General features: G+C 34.3%; 1 protein-coding gene across 6 annotated transcripts; it reads right to left on the minus strand.

Annotated features, from left to right (window-relative positions):
* Nucleotides 1-1,273: 1,273 nt before the first annotated feature.
* LOC133865836 (RNA-binding KH domain-containing protein RCF3-like) lies at nucleotides 1,274-10,286 on the minus strand. Of its 6 annotated transcripts, none has more exons than XM_062302326.1 (10): nucleotides 10,141-10,286; nucleotides 8,661-9,379; nucleotides 7,431-7,895; nucleotides 7,051-7,305; nucleotides 6,441-6,782; nucleotides 6,048-6,115; nucleotides 5,832-5,943; nucleotides 5,324-5,480; nucleotides 5,123-5,172; nucleotides 1,274-1,626 (listed from the first exon to the last, which is right to left on the minus strand). In XM_062302326.1, exons 2-8 carry the CDS (start codon nucleotides 9,348-9,350, stop codon nucleotides 5,337-5,339), a joined length of 2,076 nt encoding a protein of 691 aa, XP_062158310.1. In that variant the 5' UTR covers nucleotides 9,351-9,379; nucleotides 10,141-10,286; the 3' UTR covers nucleotides 1,274-1,626; nucleotides 5,123-5,172; nucleotides 5,324-5,336. The 6 variants fall into 6 exon arrangements, with proteins under 6 accessions (XP_062158310.1, XP_062158309.1, XP_062158313.1 ...); XM_062302325.1 differs by having other exon boundaries at nucleotides 1,274-1,653; XM_062302329.1 differs by having other exon boundaries at nucleotides 5,276-5,480.
* Nucleotides 10,287-16,441: the final 6,155 nt, after the last annotated feature.

The raw sequence follows: 16,441 nt of genomic DNA on the forward strand, positions 1-16,441 counted from the left end.
TAATTAGGATAATATCCCCTCCAAACTTCTAAAAATTGTCAATGTAACTCCAATGACAAATATACCCTTAATAAAAAAAATTTAAAAAAAAAAAAAGAAAAAACTTTTTTTAAAAAAAAAATAAACCGGGGGTAGCAAAATTTGAAATAAAAAAAAAAATCATAATAAAAAAAATGTTTTTTTAACTTTTTTCCTAATTTATAGGAATATTTTGTCTTACTAAAAAAAATTTGGGTCATTTTTGTCTTTTTATTGGCCTTGGAGGATATTAACAATTTATTGATAATTTGGAGAACATTATCAATTAGATGGTAGTTTAAGAAAGGTATGCAAACTTTTCTAAAAGAAAAACAAATATAGCTCCATGAGCAAAACTCCTGTCACGAGGAATCCTGCAATGTGTTGGTTATTCGAATATGAAAAATATTTGTTTTCATTTTCTTATCTATTGTTTGTCCATCTCCGTACGAAAGATGTGTCAATCCACAATTAAATCTGTGGAAACCACATATGGGTCATACAAAATTAATTGTGAATTTAAATAAAAGATGAACAAGTAATGTGTAAGAAAATGACATCAAACACATCTCTGCGAACATAACATAACTCGAACACTAGAGTATTTGGCTATGGACACGTGAGCAGGTAAAGGGTACTACCAAGAAAGTCATAAACCCTAAAGAGGCTAGAACAAGGCCTACCTGAAAATTGATCGAATTATTGATTTTGTCCTAAAGACTTTGGTTGGAATAATGTTGATAATGTTTTAAACCAATTTAACATCACGTGGAAGCAGTTTAATTGGCATACACCAGCTTTTGAAATAGATTTGTAACTAAAACAAATGAGAAAAATACTTTTATAGCAGAAACTATTAACAAACCTTTCAATTATGTAAGAGATGCATCAAAACCTTCAAGGATATTATAAGAGATGACACCTGAACAAGATTCAGAGATCAATTAGGGGCATAACATGCATGAATTTAGCTCCTGCTAGGCAGTAGGCACTATTGCTTGGTAAATTGAGTAATGCTATTTAGATTAAACTGTTATATAACCGGGATGATATAAAAATCAGCCATTGATTTTATTTTATTTTTGTCATTACTACCACATCATCAAATTATATGGCTGTCGTATAGCAGTTTACTAAACAGACTTACTCTAAGTAAATTTTATACACAACCAGGGGGACTCAAAACTGCTGCTTTCTCCTAGTTCAGGACAGCCAGTTGATAATTCAGGTTGATTTTGAGAAAAGACATCATAACTCTCTTAGTAATCGTAAGCAATGGCAAATGCATTAATGTTCCTCCATTCATTGGAATATAGATTTTCCAATATTCCACTTGCTTGAGAATAAAATTCTAGCAGTTAAAAGAATCATGCACTTCAAATGCGGGAGAATTTTGCTCTAAACAACTAATTTATCTTCACTTACCCAAAAAAAAAAGTATGCTAATAACATTACATGTTCAGTTTGCTGCCTCATTAGTGCCCTAAGTTTTGCCAGATAATCACAACCTAAATGTCTCTCAGCATGTACCTCTGCAATCAGCAACCCATTTGGCGGTGGATCGTCCAACCGGAATCCCAAAAACAAACAAAAAAAGCCACCACATACCTGCATCCAGAACTTGGCCTTCACCAACTACAATCATAAAAACCCGATACATGTCAAAAGAGGAAAAAGGGGCAGGAGTGAGGAAGCTCCAACAAAATATTCAGTGAATGTGAGCATAGTCGGTTCTATAGATTTTGGTAGTCCATTAAATTTTACCTATTATGAAAAATCGCATTCTAAGAAGAAAAATTGGAAGCCCACAATACAAGGATTTACTTGGTTGACAATTGCCTATGACCGGGAAAGGGATCAAAATCAATTATTGGCAACAATGATTACAAAGGGAGAAAAATTTGCAATGTCACCGTTTGGATTTACTGTTAAAATACCTCTATTTAAATTTTTTTTTTTTTTACATAACAAAACAAAAAACAAAATTGCTACCAGCCCTGAAATGTCCAACAAAGCCGTGGTTCCATGTGTAGAGGGATTTGAATAGAATATTTTTCACGTCTAACACCGAAGACTCTCAATCTTCAAAGTTCCATGTGTTCCACTCTCTCCAAGTACACCACATTAAACACAAATGAACCAACCTCCAAACTTCCAAAACATTATGATTTCTCATTTGTCCCCTCCAACTCACCAACTCTCTAACCCTTCTAGGCATAAACCAAGCACCAAACTCCATAATTCTCTTGCTATTTCATAATGAGTGTGATCAATTGATTCCCTATAATGACTGTAACAATCTAAGGAAAACAATAGTCACATCTGCGCTATCACTTCAAAAGGATAAGTCAATTTGAAAATTCTCTAAAATCCCTTCTAAAATATATTCTCATCTAGTTGGGAACTGATGTGGAACTTAGCATTCATGAGTGTTTTTATAACCACTCACTCTATGTAAGCTACTCATCTTACCAATGTGGGATTGGGGTGCTACAATCTTCCTCCTCAAATTCATGGCGTCCTTGGCATGGCCACGTCATGCAGTACTCCAATACCACATGACATTACTAGGTTGCTCTGATTCCAATTGTAACAACCCAGGGAAAGCACTAGCCACATCTGCACTATCACTCCAAAATGGCTAGTCAATTTGAAACTCCCTTGTAATCACTTATAAAGCGTATTCTCACTTAGTAAGGAATCAATGAGGGACTTAACACCTATGAATGCCTTTATAATCTACACACTTTGTGGGCTATTCATCTCCCAATGTGGTGGGGCTAAGGTGTTACAATTTGTAACAACCAAAAAACGCGTTAGCCAGATCTGCGCTCTCTCTCCAAAATAACTAGTCAATTTAGATCCCTCCTAAAATTACTAATAAAGCCCTATCTCATCTAATAAGGAACTAATATGAGACTTCGCACTTATTAATGTTTTTATAATCTACCCACTCTATGTAAGCTATTCATCTTCCCAATGTGGGATTAGAGTGTTACAATGATGTTCATATTCCTCAAATTATCCAAAATCATTTTTCCCAAGGCCGCCGCCTACACAAAGAACGACACTCTCCAAATACTCTTCCAAGAAAAATGAGAACTTACTGGAATGGGTAACTCATTATGGTAGGACTTCACTTCAAACTTTCTCCTTTTGGAAGGGATCCCACAAATTCTATCATCACCTTATTGCCTTACTATGTGAGAATACAACTAAAAAAAAAGAGACCACTTCCATCTCCTAATCATGCACCGGTCGGGTAAAGAATATATTCCATTGGATATTTCCATTTTGGAACTACATAAGATCCGCCACCCACGCATCCTTACTACATGCAATACTAAATAAGTCCAGATAAGAAATCTTTAAGGGCTATTCCCCACGCTATAAATCATGCCAAAACCTCACCTTGATCCCATCTCTCACCTCATATCTAAGAAATTTAGAGAAAGCTTCCCACCCCCCTCCTTGTATAATTTCAAGTCTCACTCTGAAGGGCCCGCAACTTCTTTAGAACACCAACCTCCCCTCAAACTATCATACTTAGTTTCCATCACCAATCTCCACAAAGCCTCCCTCTCTGTAGCATACCGTCATTAACCACTTTTCCAAAAGAGCTCGATTAAACTGAATCTGATTTTTTACCCCCAAACTCCTAATTTATTGGAATACAAATTTTTTACCAATTCACTAAATAGAACTAAAACTCATCCCCAAATTAACTCTATAAAAAATCCCTACTAAGTTTTTCAAGCCTATTAGCCACACTTACATAAGTGACGATAAGGATAAATACTATTCATCAATACTTTAACGGCTCTGATCCATAATCAATGCTACATTTAACAACTTCTTAAAGAAAATTTACTGCCAGTATAAAACCTTTTTCACCAGACATGCATTTACAGCTTTCACAATCTAAGCAAATCCATTGTAATTTGCACTTCCCAAAATTTATAAACTAGTATCATTTCGTTTCAAAATATTTCAACATGCTCACATCACGTTTGGCTTCTAGGAAAATTGTGAAGACCTAGAGAAAATATGTTCAGTTTATGTGGTACTCACGGTATTGTGAACACAATGTTCAAGAGAAACAACTTAATTCTGGAACTTCGTAGAATAACCAGAAGAGCAAAGTACGGCCTACTTTTAGCTAGCAATTGTATACATATCAGTAATAAACAGTTTAAGGACTGTTACCGCATCATTCAGAAGTAAAATATATGGTCTTTAATTTACCAGATGACATCCATAACCTTAAAATGACCCATTGAAGAGTTAACTCTGGAACACACTAGAAAAGAAATATTACTAATATTACAAATGCAGGTGGCAAATAGAGTTTCCTAACTTACAGCAGTAAAGAAACAATATATAGTATTCACATCATCTAGATCATTTGTTCTATTATTCATAAAATGAGATTTCGAGTCATGTTGAAAAGGATAACACCAAGCATGTACTAGCTAGTAAAAGACAAGGCATATTCCTTTGTTTTTGTGGGCTAGCTGGGTTGTTCATATGTATACTTCCTGTGTATTTAGGGTGCTTTACACTTTTTTTAATAAAATCTTCTTACTTATCAAAAAAAAAAAAAGACAAGGCATATGCCCTTTGGCAAACTTACAATACTCACTAAAAGTAAGACAGAGCAGTACAAATACTGTCCAAATAATTTTCTTTTTATTTTCCTTTGCGAATCAGACTGAGTGAACAACATCATGTAGGAGGAGATTTCAACTAAAAATATTTCGAAAGGTATCAAAGGGAGGTTATCTAGCGTGGTTAAAGGTTCACATGCATAAGTGTGCATAGACATATGAGAACAAATCTGTCCCAGATATAAGTTCTTCACAGTGTATTACAATCTCATCATCCCAACCAGATATACAAGTCAAACACAGTCTTAGGTTAAGACTTCCATGGACATCAAAGATACAATTCAATTGCTCCTTATGTCTTCAAGTGATAATGAGAAGGCATGCTTTCTACAAGAAAAAATTTCAAGTGAGATTGGAGTGCTTTCTATGAAGAGTAATGGGTCTGCAAAGATTAACATCCCATTTCTTTTTGAGTTTATAAGTTCAAGTATACTCACAGAACAGCACCATTCGAATTCCCACAATCTCTGGTCTTCAAGATCCTCAACTGTAGTAATAGCAAGTTTGAATAACATAAATTAAGCATCATACATCAGATTGATTCTGCAAACTATAAAAAGTCAAAGAAACTAACAAGAAGCATAACATACTATGTTTTATGCTAATGAACAAATGGATATGCTCATCAACAGTACCACCTGAATGAAGAGATCAACTGGACTCAGCCTCGCTCAATACAAATGCTTGAATAAGACTCTGCGCAGCATGGCTTTGTTCAGGTGTTCCAGATATTATAATCACAGTTTCCACTGCCCCAGGCTTTGGCTCCGTAATTGCAACTTTTGCATCAGAGATCTGAAAAAAGTGTATATTGGAGTTGCTAAAACTTTTTTGATAAGTAATTATTGATTGAAAACAGTTATTGTTAAAGGAGCATTTTGATACAAGCAAAAAAATAAAAAATTTGCAACCTCTGTGGTAAACTGAGTTTCTTACAAGTTATGAGTGTGCAAGTTGTTAACAGGGAAGCTAATTAATCACTGTTAACGGGTTGGTCCAATTACACATGCACCCAAAATTAATATGATATGCTAAATGCAACGCGTTTGTCCCATTCATGTTAATGGAGATTCTAATAACCAAGAAGCGTAAAGTTTAAGCATGTAAATCTAATCTACAAATGAATTGTGAGATGAAACAATGTACCTGACGAATTTGTTTCAAACATTCACCATCTTCTCCATAGATTATGGGAACAATAGAACTAGGAACGACAACTTCAAGAGTGGTGCTTGTTATAATAGTTGATTGGCTTCCTCTAGTAAACCGTGACAGAAAAAAAATAAAAAAAATAAAAACTCAAAATCTAGGAGAGCAATTAAAAAAAAAATCTTAAAAAAAAAAAATGTGCAGTATACATACCCAAATCTTCTTTGGGGGCCTCCAGCAAAGTCTGGCAAGCCTATAGGGCCACCACCTTCAATTAGTCCCTACAAGGCAGTTTAGGAAATATAGAGTGAATCATCAACTTATATACTCTCTCTCTCTCTCTCTCTCTCTTTGTTGCTTGGTACACATAAGTGCTACAATTCTTCAGTAGCTATTGATATTTTTACTAAAGAAGAATCTACTTCTCTTATGTCAAATTCTAGTGCGGTTTCCAACATTTTATCATGGCATACAAAATAGGGGGTAAGAGCTTATGCTGCTAATCGATAAGGCAACAGCACTAGAAACACATCATGTAAGTTCAAATTGGCTACCCCAAACAACTTGTACACAATCATAGAAAAAGCCATTGTAGTACTTCAGTACCTGAGGACCCCACGGCTTTCTTTCAGATAAAAAAGGGGGGGCACCAAGTCTATGAATATTGTGCATGAAGGGGGAACGATCATCATGGGGAAGAAAACCACCATGTGGAGGCGGGCCACCAGCAGCATCAAACTTGTGAAATGATGGGCCTAGATTAGAATACATTCCTGGAGGTGAGAGTTCCCTCCTTCCCATATATGAAGGGAAGGGAGATACTTGATCCAGAAATGCAGGATTTGAAGAATAATTAATAGAAGGAAACGCATCACGGAAAAAATGATGCCGCAACCTCGTTGTTATTTGCAAGAGAGCCTCTTGAACTGCATCAAATTCTCCATTTATCTGTCAAAAGTAAAAACAGCATCAGCAACAAGCATAGTAGGCACAAAATAATCAGAAAAAGACAAGTTCTTAGAAATGACAAAGGAATGCCCATTGGCAAGTAAAGATGCCATGTCAACTGATACCTTTATTGTGAACAATTGATCATATGTCAATGAGAAACAAATTATGAGCAATTTCATAGGAATGATGTACCATTAAAAAAACCATTTGATACGTTTTCAAGGGTCCAACCTTATCAAGCTCAATGGACTACATACAAACACACCTGAACGACTTCTTCATCTTCTACAGCACACTTTGGAATCTGATCCTTCCCCAATATGCGAATATGTGCCCTAGATAACTTCCTCATTTCAGCTATGATGGAACCACCCTTGCCAAGGAGACAGCCAATTTGATTGGAGGAAACAAGAAGCCTTGCTAATATGCTCTGCTCCTTATTATCTGGTACAGCTCTGACTATCCTTGTCTGCACACGAAGAACTGCATCTTGCACAGCTGATATCCTATCATCAGGGTGCTGCAACAGTTGATTTTGTCAGCACTAATAAAAAATTACTCCATGAAGCAATAACAGAAATTATTCAGCAAGAGAAGACAAAAAAATACATCACATTTTATGATATCAAGCAAGCTTAACCATACCGCTGCACCAGATATGACGATAATGCGATCCTGTGAATCAGGCACACCTTCCATAACTTTGATCTCACAACCTGTCTCCTGCTTAAGAGTCTTTATTATTGTTCCTCCCTTTCCAATCACACCACCTACCCTTTCATCATGGCACAGTAATCGAAAGGTTAATACTTCCTGTGTAGGCTTCATTCGACCAGGGATACCAGTTTCATGATATTTAGCAATCAGAGGAACAGCAGAATTATAATCAGCAACATCACGAGGTCCAGAAGAATAGGGTGCTCCTGGAGCAGTAAAAGAACGGTTGGGCAGTGGATAAACATCTGGCCTAGGATGAAAGTGACCAAATGAATGAGATGGTGGCCCTGAAGAGTTGGTAGAGGAGGGATCATGATCCCGAGGTGGATTCTCCAAAAGCTGTTGAGAAACAGATTGAAGAGCTTTCCTAACTGCATCAACTTCCCCAGTGATCTGCAGTGTATTAAGGAAATACACGGTACAAATAAGACTTCATGAATCAAGAACATTAGCATTTATATGTGGTACTGGAAAACATTGGATATGTTTCTCAATCAGAGGAGTGCAAAGAAAAGCAGCAAAACCTACTGTTTCAGCCAAAAAGAGGGAAGGGGAATCACACCCTCAGGTTTTATCTTTGACTGCCAGAATCATCTGTCTTTTTTAGTGGACATACCCCTCCAACTCCCCCACCCCGAGGGTCTCCAGGGTGGGCGAAAAAGAAATTTGTTCTTTTTTATAGAAAAAAAAAAAGGAAAAATATGTACTTTGACTTCTATTAAACATAAGTCTAAGTTATTTCATTCATTTTTTTTTTTTTTTTTGTGCAGCAAACACAACCAAGGATTTGACTGCAAAGATGCTCTTCTTACATATTTTAACTGCTCAACATCCCCAAGGCAATAAGATTTTCTTTTAATGAGACTGTTGAAATATAAGTAAAACTATGATTTCATGAACATACATATAGCAGTAATTCACTAATGGAGTTTCCATGCCATATGTGCTCATTCTGTCATAAACAGAAACAAGTCTTTTTACCATTGTGACAACCTCACCAACTTCAGATAAATACCCAGTATCAGCATTATAATATAAAGTCGAATTTACAAAATAGCAGTAAGCCCATTAAAACTTATCACATGTACTGACAATGTGAAATATTTGCGGTTTACTATTTATAATGTACTAAATAACAATAACTCCATCCAAACCTACCTGAACTAATTCATCAGCAACTGATGCACACTGAGGAAGTTTGTCCCTAGGAAGAATCCGTATTTGTGCCCCGCTTTCAGCTGACGTCTGCTTGATTACGCTGCCACCCTTTCCCAAAAGGCATCCCACTTGACTGGAAAGCACGAGTAACCTCAAAATAATTGAAGGTTTATTACTGTCTTCTTCCCCTCCACCCGTCTCCATGTCTCCTTCTATTATTCTCTCAAAAACAAGTAACAGGGCCTTCTGCACGGATGAAATTCCCTTATCCAATTTAGGATCTGCCACAGGACCAGATTCTTTGTCTTCATTGTTCTCACTTTGTTCTATTTCACTGTCATGCTTTTCATCCATTTTTGCCTCTTCACCACCATCCTTCTGGCTCAGGTCAGCTGTCACCTCAGCCTCTTTATCAGAACCTGCAACAACAACAACCCTCTCATCACAACCAGGGACAGTTTCCTCAACTTTGACCTTTGCACCAGTTTGTTGCCGAATTTCAGATATAATGCTGCCCCCTTTTCCAATAACACCACCAGTTTTGAAAGCAGGACAGAGTAAACGGAAGACAACACTCCCAGGAGAGGATTTCACAGGTTGATTCTGCGTCTTTTGCCACTTCCCTTTTCCATTAGGCTCTGTAAGGTTCCGATCATGTGGTCTCTTAGAAGGCGTCAACGCAACAGACATATCTACCGAGTATAAGGCAAACCTGCCCACTGAAATCCGGACACGAGTGAAAAAACGTAGACAAAACGAATGAAAACAATTAAAAATTAATCATGACAAAGAACCCAAAATTAAGAAACATTGATTTTCCAAAGCCTCTAACTACAGCAAACCCAATGATTAATCAGACATTTAGTACCCGTAAACCATAAATTTCTTTCATCACACCTTGGATTATCAATACATTAAAACTTTTTTCCTATTTTCATATCGGCAATAGGGCCGTAAAAGAGCCACCATGACCAAAATGCGCCTACTAAGAAATCTCCAAACACTTACCTCAAATCATCATTATATTAGAACTTAGATAGTTGAGTAGTTCTATAACTTATAGCATGTTTGCTAATTTCAACAACATTAAGCAAACTCAACCAAAAAGAATACCATGTGATGGATTTAACTATTGCTCGTTCTTTCTTGATAGCAGTTCCAATCATTTAAAGTTATACAAATAATTATAAAGAAAATAGCAAAGAAACACCAAAGCTCTGGGTGGTTGCGGAAGCAAACGAAAAGCAATGAAGATTTCATTCTCTTAGAAAACAATGTCATTAATCATATTATATATGATGCCCAAGGAGACATAAAACCCCGACTTGGGTTCAGTGACAACGTTAACCGTTACATTCGAACCTTTGCTTTCTCTCACATTTTCTCAGAAACGGAACCGAAATCGAAATGTGAACGGAGAAAGAGAGAGTAGGGATAACAATAAGAGCACACAAAACTAGAAAAAAACTAAGTCACTCACAGAATTATATGATTCCGAGCAATCAAACCGAATCGGTTTCTCGTATTTCCGGTGGAACTTCTGGGCTTCTTCTTTGTTTCGACGAGCAGCACAAGGCAAATCCCTAACTCAGTCGAAGCTGCTTTTAGTTTTATTGGTATCTAATGTCCAATCAACCGGGTCGGACTCTGACACGGTTCGTATTTCGTTGTTTAATAATGTTGAGTGTTTTTTTTTTTTTTTTTTTTTTAAGGGTTTAACAATGTTGAGTGTTGCGGTGGATTAGAATCCTCTCAGATTATTTGTCAAAAGGTCTATTTGAATTTGTAATTTTAAAAATTATAATTTTAAAATGTATAATTTGAAAAAATAAATTTTAAAAATACAATTAAGCATTTTGTAAAATTATAGTTTGGCATTAAAAATAGCAGGTTAACCTTTAAAATTTTGCATTTTCAAAAAAAAAAACACGCATTGTCTGCAATTTGAAAATGCAATTTTCTGCATTTTCAAATCGCAATTTTTTAAAAACGTATTTTCCAAAAAATTCATTTTTTGCAATTTAGTTTAAAATCACATTTTTTGTCTACAAAATCGCAATCCCAAATGCGACCTAAATTTGAAATAATTTGAGGAGTTAAACGTGAGATACCGCTTATAAGACCCACATAACCGGATAAGTGATTTAATAGCCAAATTTTTATTAAAATATGTTATTTGTATGTTAATTAGGTATACATCAAGTGTGGGTCCCATGATGTTAAATGCATTGGGTGTACGACGTCGATGGTGTACACCAAATTAATGTACAAAAAAACATATCTCAATTTTTATTTAGTCATGTACAGTTTTATAAGTAGTCTCTTACAATTAATTAACACTAATTTTTTATAAATTCACCCAACAATTCGCATGCTAGTTATTATTAGCCTATAATTTGAAGAGACATGCTATACATTCTCATGATTTATTTTTCCTAATTTTTTTAATTTTAAAAAATTATTATTAAATTTGTGGCATATTTAATTATAATTTTAAAAAGTAAAAAGATGAAAAAAAAAAAAAAAAAAAGAAAAAAGAGCACGACAGAAATGAATAATTTCTCTAACCCGAGACATGCTCTGGTGTTTACAAATTATATAACCACACAAAAGCACGCATGTGTAAAAATTAATATATAATTTATAAATTAGATAAAAAAAAATAAAAATTAAAAAAAAAATTGAGTTATTCGATCAAAATAATATGTATAATTTATCATGTTTAATAGCACCATAGTTTTGTACCTTTTTTTTCTTTTTTTTTAACAATTAAATCTTCATTCAATCAATACTATGAAAAAAACAAATAGTGATCCCAACACAGGGGATCTAGGGACAATTGAAACAAAAAAAGAAAAATACGAGTGCAAATAATTTCCAAAAGAAGTAAAAGCAATAACCTATATTCAATTTCTACAAACATTGTAAATAAAGATTATTTAAAAATAAAATTAAAAAAAAAAAAAAAAAAAAAGTCAAGATAAATAATTAAATATATTTGTAGCTTCAGTGACATTGTTTTGAATCATATTTCAACTAAAGAGTATAATTATATAACATTCAAATTTATGAATTAAAATATTTATATAGCAAGAAAATATATTGAGAAAACAGTACCAACAACATTAATAAATTAATGCTACAAGACAAAGTAGATGAAGTAAATAAAAATTTAAGAAGAATAATGAAAATATCTCCATACATATTGCAAATTATTTCCAAGATAAATGTTACACCTCATTCTGTTGCCAAACATTACAACCAGAAACTGTCCAACCAAAACAGAGGACAAAACCAGAGCATACCAAAGCTCACACCCACCAAAACAAACCAGAACTTCTAGCTTCGTTGTTTGGGCGTTCTCTTCCACCGGAGACGCAAAGAAAGAGATGTTGCTCTCTCTTCCTAGGGCAACACTTTTCTCTCTCTCTCTCTCCCCACTCCACGGCCAAAGATTTGGGTAACCCCTGATCTCTCGTCACTTCTGAAAAAAATGTACCCAAACTTTAAAAATTATCAATTTAGGGTATTCATCTTTCAATTTTTTTCAATTTAAACCCTCAGTTATAATTTTTTGTTAAATCCTGTCAAAATTTTCAAAATACCGTTCCTTTTTTTTAAGGAAAAAAAAAAATTTGAATTTAGGTGTTGGTCATAATTTAACAAAATTTGCAAAAATACTCATACCTGAATCTTTAAAAAAATTTATAATTATTTTTTAAAAAATAAACACAATGGTATTTTGTGGATTGTGATATGATTTAACTGAAAAATCTAACGGATCATTTAAATTGAAAAAAAAAATAAAAAATAAAAAATAAATATTTAAAAGATGGATACATTGAATTGACACGTTTTAAAGTTTAGATACATTTTTTCAAAAGTAATGAAATAGCAAGGGTTGTAAATGAAGTTTTTCTTATATATAAACACCAGAACAGCTACTCGACTAAAAATGAGAGGAAAATTTAAGGAAAAAAAATTTCCCCATGTTCTCTCTCTTTATCTGCAACTACTCCGTTAAGGATCAGTAACGAAACACCTCTCTCCTCCACCGGTGTTTCGGTGTTCTTCTAACTTTGTCATTTGAGTGTTCTCCCCCACCAGAAAAGTGTTGATATGCTAAATGATAAATATTGTGCCTTAAAGCTAATACCCAATCTCCATTCCCATCACATTTAGGTTGCAATTGCATCATCTAATTGTAATGAAGTTGTTCAAAGTAATGATAGCGTGGTGATGCAAATTTATAAGGTGCTTAGGGGAAAAAATGGCCAAGAAATCCAAAGTATTAAAGAAGCCATAAAGTGACAACAATGGCAATTAGAAGAGACGAAAAAATCAAGTTAATACATTCTTTTTGTTCATTATACTTAAAAACATGTGCACTGGCCCACATAGATTTCTCGTGTTTCGTTGAAAACACATTTAGACAAACATTTTTTAATTGTAAACTTCAAAAGCAACGAAATATCAAGCCAACACATGTAAAACTCCATTGCCTTCTGCAGATGATGATCAACACGGTCATATAATTCATACTTAGGTGATTAGCTGAAATCATTATAGAAAATTAACCTATAAAATATTTATCATTCATGCTTTGACATTTCTATCTTAATATATTTTTCATTTATGCTTTGTCCACTACCCATCAAACTTTCTAGCTCTGCCCCTGGCTGCCACGTATAAATTCTCGTACGTTAATCATCAGGAGGATTCGATGACGGGAATTGGAGGAAACTATTGAGTCTAGGTCCAATTTGTCTGGGCCAGCCTTGGCACATTGTTTGGGAAGAATCGCAAACCCTGGCCCAATTAGGTCTTCAACCTATTAAGCAACTTTATATATATATATATATATATATATATTTTGTAATTACATAATTCAATAAATGAGAACAGGGTTACAAGCAACAAAAATTTCAACAAAAATTGGTTTGAGTTTGTTATTGGAAAGCCACACCTATTGAAATTTTTGTTGCTTGTAACCCCTTTCTCATTTATTAAATTATGTAATTACAATATTGGTCAACTCTTGTTGAGGATGCTTTATGAGTGACTTTTTATGGGTCAAGTCCTCGCATCAGGATCCTCTTGTAATTTGTACGCGCGCAATTTGAAGAGCTTGAGAGATTAGGGTTGAAAGGCTTGGATTGTGATTTACCGTGATTAAATGTTCGAATTGTTAGCAGTTTTGATAAGTAGTATATGAAAATTCATATATAACTCATTTATTCAAATAAATTTTGGACTGTCAAGTTATCTATTCGGGCATATAAGTTTCATATGAATTTTATCATATTATCTACCCAAATTATTAAGATAAGGGATTTGATTCATACACAACACTATCACAACAATCACACAACAACCCCTCACATGAGGGTGAGCCCGAGAGATGATTCCCGTACATCACATGTACAACAAGGGTACAACACCCCTCTCGCATGGGGTGGTCCCCACACACTGTGGAGCCCACCTCATGCGAGAGGGGTGTTGTACCCTTATTGTACATGTGATGTACATTTATCATTTTTCGGGTGAGCCCCAGTGTGTAGGGTCCACCCTTATGTGAGGGGTTGTTGTGTGATTGTTGTGCTGATGTTGTAAATTTAACATTTTCCTTAGGGTAATTACAATGGATCATTGGCGTTGTTTGGCAAACTCTGGAGCAAAACACGATAGTGCTATGCACTAATCTCTTTATTTTTCTCACTATTTCTACATTTTTCAATAACAATCCTCATTAAAACATTCTCACTTTTTATATCACATCAATAATTTTTTCTTATTATTCAATTAAAAAAATTCACTACAATATAAAACTTATTCATTTTTCTATACAAATTATTTTTACTTTATATCACATCATCACTTTTTATTATTTTTAAAATTAACAACTGACTACTCTATTCTGTAAAAACATTTGCCAAACAAGCCCTTATCTTTCTCGCAACAACCACTTTACAGTAATTGTTGTCTTTATTGGTTAAGGCTTTTCACCGAATCTTTTTGTCATATGTTAGTGTCTTATGTGAGTTGATGGGATGTTTATCCTTTAATGGTGTATGATTCTCTCTGTAACTATTTTCTTATATTTAAATAAAAAATAAAAAAATTGACGCGCTTTGAACAGATATGAGCTCCACATCAAACTTCTCAAATTACGTGCAATTTTAAAAATTAAATTTACGGAAATTCTTATCCCAGCCGTTATTCCCAATCCACCGCCACCGTCTCAAAGCTATCCGAATCTATCAACATGGCCACCCAATCCAACCGACTTCTATGTGGACCACGAGAATGTCCTTAAATAAAAAGCTTTTTTCTATCACAGACCCCATCATGCATTGAAATCTGCGAATATGATGCAGATATGTTCGAAACTGGACCACGCTCTTTAAATTCTCAAATCTTTCTTCCTCTCCCCTTTCATTTCTTTTCTTGTTCTACAAGTTCCTCTCCAATTTGTCAAAAAGAGAAAAGGCATACATATATGTCAATCATACATTGCCCCGGTAGAATCAGTAGTAGACATGGATGTCTTTTGTTCACATGGGTTAGGTTTAATTTTAATCATGTGCAGGGCGGAGCTTTCATGACTCGTCTAAGTCCTAAAGTTTTTATCAAAAAATATAAAAAATAAAAAAATTTCTGCTCAAAACGGTACCATTTGCACTCGCTTACATTCAGCACGGGCCGAACTCTCGTCTAACTATTTTTTTAGTCTTGTCTCCCAATTTTTTATTTATTTTTTTAATATTTTTTTTTCAATTTGCCATCTCCAAATTTCAAATGCTGCTCTACTCTTAATAATGTGTATATAAGTTTTTAGACGCCTTCTCATTATAAGTCAACTTTTAAGGGTAAGTTTTACCCCCAAATTATGCATGTACAAGTGGTTGTGGTTGGCGGTTATTAGCTCTAACCACAACTGAAGAAGACAGTTATTACATTTCAACAACCGCAATCGGTCCGCTTTAAGCGGTTATTTTATAATCGACGGTAAGCGGTTAATAAAACCTATAATAAGGAGTTTGCTAATTGCTTTTTATATTTAGACTTTGGACATTTTGAGCCCCTTTTTTTGTATTATTTTAAGGTTTATTTTTTACAAAAATAATAATAGAAATCACTTGGAAGACTCTAATTGGTTGGATAATGGTATACGAGGGCAAGGAACGTTGCCCTCAAATCAATTGAGGCGAGGGGCCTAACTCCTACAATGGAGGATTTGATCAAAAATAAGAACAAGAACAAGAAGTTTAGAAAAACAATATATTTGGCAACTCAGTTTTTCAAAAACAAATTCTATGAGTTTTTTTAAAAATAAAAAAAAAATAAATAAATAAAAAAAATCATATTTTATTCAAATTTTTTTAATTTTACCTCATAAAGTCAAATCTTGAAATTCAAACAATAAATTATAATTGAATTAGTTTTTGAAAAAATTGAATACCAAAACGTCTAAGAAACTTTAAGAGGATTTGTATAATGACTTGGAGGATGACTTTGAATTGCAAGATATGGGAAATGTTGATGCACTAAGGAGGAACATGAGTATGATGGCAGGTGGAATGTTCAAAGAATAGAAGGAGAAGGCAACGGAAGAATTTGTTCATAGGCTATCCCAATTTATAGGCCCTCTGATAGCAGGAAAGAAATTAATAGAATAAAACTATTATATATGAGGAATGCTACACATCATCCCCTTGTCCTCTTTTTATCCTCCTAAAATTGATGTAGCTCTTAAAATCACTATTGGATCAAAATTCAAT

The sequence above is a fragment of the Alnus glutinosa genome, chromosome 4, assembly GCF_958979055.1.
Source record: "Alnus glutinosa chromosome 4, dhAlnGlut1.1, whole genome shotgun sequence".
Taxonomy (NCBI): Eukaryota; Viridiplantae; Streptophyta; class Magnoliopsida; order Fagales; family Betulaceae; genus Alnus; species Alnus glutinosa.

Bases quoted from the DNA above. Each gene is read 5' to 3' on its own strand.
- LOC133865836 (XM_062302326.1), bottom strand. From the start codon at position 9,350: ATGTCTGTTGCGTTGACGCCTTCTAAGAGACCACATGATCGGAACCTT. The intron at 7,306-7,430 runs GTATGGTTAAGC...CAACTGTTGCAG, and splicing joins TCGTCATATCTGGTGCAGCG to CACCCTGATGATAGGATATC. The intron at 5,944-6,047 runs GTATGTATACTG...ACGGTTTACTAG, and splicing joins GGCCCCCAAAGAAGATTTGG to AGGAAGCCAATCAACTATTA.